Source organism: Stylophora pistillata, chromosome 6 (assembly GCF_964205215.1).
Source record: "Stylophora pistillata chromosome 6, jaStyPist1.2, whole genome shotgun sequence".
NCBI classification, from domain to species: Eukaryota; Metazoa; Cnidaria; class Anthozoa; order Scleractinia; family Pocilloporidae; genus Stylophora; species Stylophora pistillata.
In genome coordinates this window covers 30,679,112-30,688,440 of record NC_142524.1, presented here as the reverse complement: position 1 = coordinate 30,688,440, position 9,329 = coordinate 30,679,112, and the positions used below count along the sequence as shown (strand labels likewise).

The window sequence follows — 9,329 nt, the reverse complement described above, 5'->3', positions numbered from 1 at the left end:
ATTATTGTTTTAGAAGAGTTTATTGATAGGTTTAACCTCAAACTCCCTTTTCGAATTTATTCACATTTGTTTAGAAGTCGAAAAAGGTAACCAATCAGGCTAAAAATACAGATTTATCAATTAGTCTAAAAACTCTTATCTTATCAACAAGGGTAACTAATCTTATATAAACGGTAGAATATATCGTTACTTACGAAGTTCACACACAGATGTTTTGTGGCCAATATTAAAGGAAAATATTTCAGGAATTTAGTTTCGTTTATTGCTCCGCCAGGTGCAAAACAACTTTGCGACGAGCGGCGGCAGAGGCAAAACGCAAAATGGCGGGAAAATGATTTAGCTTCACTTCCGGTCACGTGACGAAATGCTAAGTGCGTCCGTAAATTTGTCACGCAAGAGTAAATTTTCCGGCTATCGTTGACAAAATGGAGCAAATTTTTCTTGTTCAACTCCTGTTTTTGTTGAGCCTTATTATTCCTTTAGCGGCAGTAGATATCACTCTTAAGGATGATTTAATTCACTCGCCGTTCTCTGAGGAATTGGGAAACGACGCGAGTCTGGATGGGCCAAGAGTTTTCACGAAGGAGGAGTTATCGCAATACGACGGAAAGAATGTAAGAAAAGTTTTATGCTTTTAAGTCAGGTAATTTGAATGCCTTTGATCTCAACGATGTGCTTGTTATTCATCAGTTGTTATCTGAAAAGGTTATTGAAATCCCCCTAAAGATTACGTGACATATCTGATATCTAATCTTTCTTTTGACTTCCAACGATCGACTGAGCATGATCTACGCCTTGGTTAATTTGTGTAAAGTTTACTTCATCATTTTTTTTTTTGCTTTCAGCCTGAACTTCCCATCTATGTAGCGATGAAAGGCGTTGTGTTTGATGTCTCTGAATCCAAAAGTAAGACTTAACCCGGTATTCTCTAATAACTGTTGCCTATTATTCGATTCATCACTTGACAGTGGATGACTAAGTTGGCTCACACTTTTATCGCATTTATATCTTCTTTCTTCTCTATGAGTAGAAGCTTATGGACCTGGAGGATCGTACAACAAGTTCACTGGCAAGGATGCATCTAGAGCTGTAGCCAAATGGTCCATGGCAGAGGAAGATCTCAATGATAATTTGGTGAGGTTACAATGACGTCATACATATATATAATTAGTTTAACTTTCCCCTTTACATTCTTGTGGAGCAGAGTGGCGCAGTGGAAGCGTGCTGGGCCCATAACCCAGAGGTCCGAGGATCAAAACCTCGCTCTGCTAAGTGTCATTTTTTTTCCTTACTTTTATTGGTTTGTGTTTGTTTTCTTACCCGCTTTCTTCTTTATTTTGATTTTTATCCACAAGGAGGATCTATCGGAAGCTGAACTCAATCGCCTAGATATGGTCTTCAAGAAGCTATACTTAGAAAAGTATCCAAAAGTTGGTTACGTCGAGGGACATGAGCCTAACCATGAGGACAACCTTACAACAAGGAAGAATAACATAGAACTTTGACGGGTTGAAATCAAATTTTGTTACGATACGAAATGTGTAGGAGACGTTTTGCTTAAATAATATAGAACTTTGACGGGTTAAAATCAAATTTTGTTACGATACGAAATGCGTAGGAGACGTTTTGCTTAAAGCATGATCGCACAGATACCCCAAACAAATCGGTTCGTAACCATCATTTCATCACAGTTTAGAGACGATGTCAGGATATTTTTCCTGATTTAAAATCGAGGGCTTAATATTTCAGTTGCTTGAAAACTTATCATCTAAGTTTACGTTCCAAGGTAAATGCTTCTGTCCGTTTTCGTCAAACTGTACTGTGACGACAAAGCTTCTACGTACATTTACGGCACCGTTGCATTTCTTTCCTCTTCTTCTTTACATAGGGTCATTGAAGTCCCGAAAATTTTACCACATAATTACTGTGATTTTCACCTCTATTAATCTCCGAGCCCAGCGGCCGGTTTGTATTGACCTACACTTGTATTGAGCAGTACTAAAACAGGAACCACTCAAAAGAAACTAAGAATAACATTTCAAGTAAAATTGAATCCTTTTCTTCTTCCTGAAGTCAATGCTAGTAGTATTTTTGAGCGAGTTTTTGATTTACATGTAAATCAGTGATTTTTATCCTTTTGCGTCATTCCTATTTTCTGGAACCTTTCTAAAGCGGCCAACCAGTATTATGGGGCCACTCCTTGAGGTGTAACTGTTGCCTATGTATCTTCCAAAAAGAACAAAAAAAGAGAGATTTGTGGAGAAAACGTTTTCTTGAAATTTAATTTGTAGAATTAAGAAAGGAACACACAAGCACTGATAAAGATGGGATTGACCGCATTGTATTTCCAAGGGTGTATAGTATTTTTTAGGGATATCTGTTTCTAAGAAATTTAAATTAAAAAGAAAAGCAACGATAAAGAACACTATAAATCTTTTATTTCAAGGAAACTGCCCCATCTTGCAAGAAATTGTTCTTGGCGGCTACCTTTAATTCAGCAACCCTTACTAAGATCTCCCCCAGAAATTGCACTTGACTGAGCTTGTTTAGAAAAAAACAGCATACCTCTCACCGATTTTCAATGCTTCAGCCCAATTCCCATACTTAAACCCTTAAACTTCCAAGAGTGGCAGAGAGAGAATTTCTCCTTGCAATATCAATACAAAATCAAGTAGACAAGTGGTGAGAATCAAGAAAAATATCGATTACAATTGGGGATTATTGTTAACAAATTCTCCATACTGAAATCATAAGAATTGTATGGCAAAAAGTAAAAATAATTGCTAATGAAATCTTTGGAGGACATAAATTGCAGGTGAAAGGCATCTTTCTACATGTAAACCCCCCCTTAACCTCAATCTGCTTTCGACGTAGACAACAACTAAGTTCTGCTTACAAAATAAATTATTTATTATCATCTATCCTCAAGCATGGCTTGCCAGAACATTGAAAAAGTGATAAACCTCATCATTATCATATACAGCTATTTCTGTGTTGCATTCTGTACAAGCCACAGGGTGATAACGTTCTGACAAAGAGCTATCAGCAGAGCTCATGTTGTCCTTTGTGAGTTGAACAAGTTTTCCCTTCTGTGGTTTCTTTCGCTTTTTCCCTGGCTTTTGTTGCTGAGATGGCTCATATCTTAGTACTTCATCTTCAACAACTTTACAGTTCACTACAAACATAGCTCTGTATTGGTTTTTGTACATGTCATGTCTGCAAGGAAGAAAAGATTCCAAACTATAGTAAGTCTTTCCAAAACTACCTCACGTAAATTAACACTTAAACTCCAAGAGTGATCAGCATCTAATTTCTCCTGACAGCATTACCCCTGAATAAGGTCATGAGAATAATGGAAATGATCAACAACTAAACAAACCCTTGATTCTCCCAGTCAGCACTGTGGGAAATGTATAGAGAACAGTGTCGTAGTATCGCCTCGGTTTCCGGTTTTGCGGTTGCTTATTAGTTCCCAGGCCCCCTGGTGTATATAAACGATACTCACAATACAATTTGTAGTTTCTTTCTACATTGGCTCATGTACGCGATTAAAGTGTGCATTTATTCTTCGACTACGCCTCCTAGTTTCTACCCGAACCACAACAAACAGTATGGAGAATATGCATACTGATGTTAGGGTGTAGTGGGTTAAAGCAACTGAAAGGTTCCCTTGTCTCAGGGGTTACTATGAACCTTTTTCAAAGTGAAGGAATTTTTGAAAAAAAGAAAAAAAAATGGATGTTTAACCAGCAGAATTCATGTTTTTTTTTCATCATGCATCAGAAACAAAAAGGAATTTTGTTACTAATAAAAACAAAATCAACAGTGATGATGCAAAGGTTTCTCTTCAAAAACAGAGTACAATTCTATCAGTTGAAAGAAAAAAATCATAACCAAGTCTCAAATGTTTGATACAGTACCATAATTTACTGTTCCAACATCAACCGAAAAAGAAACTGTTCATGAACTACAGAGTTTAGACCCAGTTAATGAGACACGTCTCACTGACAACAGTATAAAGGTAATCCTAACTGCAGTACAGGAGAATAAATATGAACAATTTACCAGACTCAAAACCCCCTTTTAAAAATTATGTAACTTACAAACTAAGAGATTAAATGAATTAAACTTTTGTCCCACTGAAAACTCCACAACTTACCTCTGACAGTCAATGCATAATGTTGTCATACATGCTGGACATGACAATATAGCATCACTTGAAGGAACTTTCTCCACATTCTGTTTGGTTTTTTTTGTTTTCTTTCTATTTGCTGAAGAATCGTCTTGATTTTCTTCCATGCTTCTTTGCTGTACTACAATTGTTTGGAATAAAAACATTTCATGGTTACACTTAAAGGCATCTAAATGAATCTTTCTTTAAACATCTGACTCCCAAAGGTGATTAAGACATAACTTCTCCTTATAATATCCACACTTTATCCAGCAAACAGGTAATGAGAATACTCAACTTATTTATCAGTTGGTTCATTTACAATAAATACACATGGCAAGGACTGTCAATGCAATTCCACCACAGCAGTAGGGTCTGCATGATGTAATGCAGTAGTATAATGTATAAGTAACCCTTTCACTCTAATGCACCTCTTACAAAATGAGCTCTGAGAATTTGGTGCTAAATGAAACAGTTACTCTTTAATTGATATTTTCTTCATTCTCATCACATGTTGGCTTAATATAGTAAGCTCAATTGGTTAGAGCCCTGGACTGTTGTGCGGGAGGTCGAGGTCGATGGTTCGCGCCCCTGCCGGATCAACACTCGAGGTCTTAAAATTACTGAGGAGAATGCGCTACCTTTCTATAATATCAAGAAATGGATAGACATTCTAGTCTTCTTGGATAAGGATGAATAAACTGTAGGTCCCATCTTCTGCATCTATTAATTAATTAGTTAATTTGGTTAGGCAGGGGATGTTAAAGAACCCACTCACGAAATTACTGTGATGTGGTCTGGCCTGTATACTGGGAATTGGCTGGAGGGGGCATCTTCAAATAAGTTTCCTTCGACTGTTTATATAAACTACTGATGCAGTCCGGCCAAAGTCCCCCGAAAAGTGTTATGATGCACATTTGATCATATCCACATGTTAATTTGCGCAATATAAATATTAAATTAAGTTATTAGTACTTAATATAGTACTAATATTGATATAGTACTTAATATTATATATAGTGCTAATATTGATGTAGTAGTTAATATAGTACTAATATTGATATCACAGCACTTAATATAGTACTGATATTGGTCACTCATGGAAGTGAAAGGGGTTTACAACAGGGAGATAACTACATTTTGGTAAATATGGGTTCCACCTCTGAATTAGAAGAGAACAAATGGCTTCACAAGCCATCAAAGGTTAGTGTGAGAATTCTGCATAATACAGTTGGGGAAATTCTAAGATCTCCGATATGAACATGGATAGAAAGAGAAGAGGATTCAAAGGTCACTGGATAAAAAGAGAATCATAGGTACATGTACCAGAAAACTGTTACTAGGTAGCCTAAAGAGATGTTAAGGGCGGGGGGGGGGGGGGAGCTCCCAACAATGATCATCCCATTTAAAAGTGGTAGCAATGCAATACTGCTTATTGCTTCATTAGAATGAAACAAAGACTTTCCAGACCTAGAAAATAGTACTGGAACAGTGGCGGATCCAGGGGGAGGGTACTGAAAATGAAGTTGACTTGAAATCTGGCACGGGACACTGCTACCTTAACCATTCATCAAATTTAAGATGTGTTTAGTCATCATACTTCTCTGCCTGTGGTCCCGTCTTTGTCTTATTACCCATTGTTCATCTTCGTCATCCATATCTGGATCATACAACAGTTCATCATTGGTTAAAATTTTCCTTCTTTCCTTGGATTTTGAAGCCTGTCCGCCAACTTGGTGTTCATCGTCCGAACCTGAGCTGAAGTAGTCTTCAGAATACATGGTACTGTTGTCTTCGCCAGCATCACCCTTTCGAGTGTTGTCACTGCTTGAAGTTGCATCATTAACACTTTTTCCTGGAGTAATGTTTTCATTCTGACTACCTTGGTCCTCTGAAAAAGAAAACATCTGCATTCAATAATAAAAGAAAATATTAATTTAAGCTTGTGCAATACAAAAATTCACTTTTGATATTAAACATCTCAAAAGTCAGACTGCTACAATAAATCAAGAACAAAGTTTTTCAGGCAAAGGAAGTACATCTACAACATGATTGGTATCTTTTGTTAAAATTTAGTCTGAATCAATCACATTCATCATTTTCAGACTGTGCTCACTTCTGCCACCATATTTATCCTTGATTTTTTTGGTTCTGTTTGTTTGCACAGCAGCCATGTTGGATGGCAGGAACAATAGATTATTTTACCCATGGGAAAAAAATTTCTTTCTTATGCAAAATATTTTCATTGTTCCTACCATCCAACATGGCTGCTGTGGAAAACCTCTATTGTTTTTTTTTTTCTTCTTCTAGGTGTTGCTCTCTCTGGCAGAGAACAATTGCTTTTTTTAAATTTAACTGAAACTATCCTCTGGAGTTTTACAAAATGACTCATTATACATATGAAATGACAGTAGAATTCCCACAAAAGCAATAATTGAAGATCAACGTGAAACTTCTCCCTATATATAATATCCACACATTATTCAACAAACAGGTATTGAGAATACTCAAACTTATCAAGCTGTCATCTTGATCTAACAACAGATTCTCATAACTATTTTATAAGAAAATGTGCTACAGCTAAAGGAGAGAATTAACAATTAGATCCTGGGTCAGTTAAACAAAACTGATTACCATGTTCTTCTGTATAACTTTTCATCACACTTTCTAGCTCCAGATCCATTTCTTTTTCAAACTCATCCTCGCTGCTGCCTTCTGTTTCTTGCTTTTTATCTTTTAATAGTCCCTCTGGAAGAAACTCGTCACCAGAGCTGGTAATGGAAAAAAAATTACAATCAAACATTGATCAGGTTGTCATTAAAAGCTGGTAGGGCTGTCAGGCACTGGCTACATTTTGAATAGTGATCAAGGACAGAAAAGAAGTATTTCTGGACTGATAACATCAACACCTGGCTAAAAAAAAGTTAACATGTTTCAGAACACTGGAAAGCATGTCAAATGAGTTTCAAATTTCAATTCCTTTTTCTGGGAGAACATTAATATTAAGAATAAATTTCTGGGAGAAAAAAAAGTTAACATGTTTCAGAACACTAGAAATCATGTCAAATAAGTTTCAAATTTCAATTCATTTTTCTGGGAGAACATTTAGGACTGGGTGACAAGAGGTTTGGTGATATATTCCAGACCACAAAGTTAGGTTATGCTTCCATGCATCCAGACTTAAAGATAAAGAATAAATTATAGGTGGTGGTATCTGATACATTGTGAAGAAAAGTTACACAATCTTGACTCCCATTCCCTCACTCCTCCTTGGAAATAGAATTCCAAAACAAAGAATTTTGTATCAGCTTGTTATGATTCTGTAGTAAACTAGCCCCAATTTCATTATAATGGCAACAAGATAATTTGCAAGAAATTAAGTGACCCTTTGAGAATAACAACTTAAAAAAGCTGCCAAATCCAAAAATGTAAGCATGGCCTTCACTGCGGATTCTTCAGGATTAGGAAAGGTTTGTTATTTATATGTTGGGCTTATATTTCTCAGGACTAAGGGTGAGGATAATTGAGTTGATTGAATGTAATAATAAGAAACAAATAAGATAGGGAAGAATTCTGCCTTTGAAACAAAAGAGGGCTAAGAAAAGGTGACAATGCCTTTAGAGTATTTATATAAGCTCCGTATCTTAACTAACACATATAATGCTTATTATAATTTAGGGTTGCGGGAAATTAATTGTTTGGTGACCAAGAACCCTAACAGCTATAACCTAAGGAAATCCCTGAATGTTGTACTTAATGGGCCCAAAACCGAACTGGGTAGTAGGTCCTCTGCTCATAGATCTGCAGTGGCATGAAATGCACCACCAGATAATCTTAAAGATTCTCCAAATTTATCTATTTTTAAATATGACTTAAAACAATCCAAGCAAATGTCATGAATATTAATTTTGAAAAGGGAGGTAATGTTATACAAAACATGAAACCAAATTTTCACTATTACTAAAATTTTATGGTTTACTTAATTTATTCAACTTATAAATTGTATCATAATTGTATTTCATATAATTATAGACTAATTACTTTAGGCAGGTCCACATCAGCTGTAAAGTTGCGTAAACTTTTAACCTGCGTTATCAAATAAAGTTATGTATGTATGTATGCATGCATGCATGCATGCCTGAATGTATGTATGTATGTATGTATGTATGTGACTTGTGTGTATGTATGACAGGCAACAAGGAGATTTCTCAGTCACATGCTATTAAACCACATACTGACAGAGATATCACAACCACAATTCAAGAGAAAATTCTCCATTCAGATCGAGAGTACAGGTAAAATATCCATCAGAACAAATTGTGAGCATTGCATCAACTGCAGAAAGCTCCAGATTTTGTGATTTTTCAGTTTATTCTTCTTGTTAAATTTCTTTCTTTAAGTAAAAGTTTCTTTCCCGCCAGACAACTTACATCAGCAAAACCTGTCAACAATGATTGACGAAGGTTCTGTATCCATTTAGGCAGTTAGATTTCATTATTCTAGCTATTGTTGAGCTGTCAGTTCTGTTTCTTACACTTGTGGAGGGAAAAATTGTAACTCGCAAAAATAACCACAGAAGCTGAATGCGCACAAAATTTTGCACTGTAGGTAGAATTTGCTACCAAGAAAAGGATAAATCTTAAACCAAACGACAGATGGATAAGCCGTGAAAATCCTTGTCATTCCTTCTTCACCAGGAAATCGTCACTAAGGGTCGCATGGCGTTTCATTTTACGTCATTCGCACATTTTTTGGAAACAAAATGCGACTGAACATATCTATTTTTACAGAGCAGAATCGAGACGGCGACAATACCGGCATCTTTCTTAACAATTGACGCACGTCTTTGTTAAGATTTTGTTAGTTTTCTACCGGAAAATAACACAGAAACCAGGCGATCGAGTTAAAGTTTCGATCGATTGTACGCTGTAAAAACATTTCATCGAAGTCCGAGGGAGTATTTGCAAAGCTGAGATTAACTGAAGTACCTCTCGTTTCTGTCATCGTCTGAGCTGCTATAGCCTCCAATATTATAAGGATCTTCCTCATTCAACGTAATTTTCTCGGGAAAATTCATGATTTTCTTTGCAGCAGCGAAGGAGAAACCCACAACATTTACCTAGTCACATTTGGTATCTCGTCTTCGATCTCGACTCAG

General features: G+C 36.3%; 2 protein-coding genes and 1 non-coding gene across 3 annotated transcripts; 2 read left to right on the top strand and 1 right to left on the bottom strand.

Moving 5' to 3' along the window:
• The first annotated feature begins 386 nt into the window (after nucleotides 1–386).
• LOC111336568 (uncharacterized) lies at nucleotides 387–2,423 on the top strand. The gene is made up of 4 exons (XM_022942687.2): nucleotides 387–614; nucleotides 846–906; nucleotides 1,031–1,134; nucleotides 1,356–2,423. Exons 1-4 carry the CDS (start codon nucleotides 426–428, stop codon nucleotides 1,503–1,505), a joined length of 504 nt encoding a protein of 167 aa, XP_022798422.2. The 5' UTR covers nucleotides 387–425; the 3' UTR covers nucleotides 1,506–2,423.
• Trnam-cau (transfer RNA methionine (anticodon CAU)) lies at nucleotides 1,200–1,271 on the top strand. The gene has a single exon. It is a non-coding gene; the product is annotated as a tRNA-Met (tRNA).
• Nucleotides 2,424–2,886: 463 nt separating the features above from the next.
• Nucleotides 2,887–9,302, bottom strand: LOC111336567 (E2F-associated phosphoprotein). Its single transcript, XM_022942686.2, has 5 exons — nucleotides 9,160–9,302; nucleotides 6,806–6,942; nucleotides 5,772–6,062; nucleotides 4,160–4,313; nucleotides 2,887–3,216 (listed from the first exon to the last, which is right to left on the bottom strand). Exons 1-5 carry the CDS (start codon nucleotides 9,246–9,248, stop codon nucleotides 2,925–2,927), a joined length of 963 nt encoding a protein of 320 aa, XP_022798421.1. The 5' UTR covers nucleotides 9,249–9,302; the 3' UTR covers nucleotides 2,887–2,924.
• Nucleotides 9,303–9,329: the final 27 nt, after the last annotated feature.

Coding starts and splice junctions, on each gene's coding strand:
- LOC111336567 (XM_022942686.2), bottom strand. CDS start 9,248: ATGAATTTTCCCGAGAAAATTACGTTGAATGAGGAAGATCCTTATAAT. Junction 6,063..6,805: donor AAGTTATACAGAAGAACATG/GTAATCAGTTTT, acceptor TTTCTTTTTCAG/AGGACCAAGGTAGTCAGAAT. Junction 4,314..5,771: donor ACGGGACCACAGGCAGAGAA/GTATGATGACTA, acceptor AAACAATTGTAG/TACAGCAAAGAAGCATGGAA.
- LOC111336568 (XM_022942687.2), top strand. CDS start 426: ATGGAGCAAATTTTTCTTGTTCAACTCCTGTTTTTGTTGAGCCTTATT. Junction 615..845: donor CGCAATACGACGGAAAGAAT/GTAAGAAAAGTT, acceptor TTTTGCTTTCAG/CCTGAACTTCCCATCTATGT. Junction 1,135..1,355: donor AAGATCTCAATGATAATTTG/GTGAGGTTACAA, acceptor TTTATCCACAAG/GAGGATCTATCGGAAGCTGA.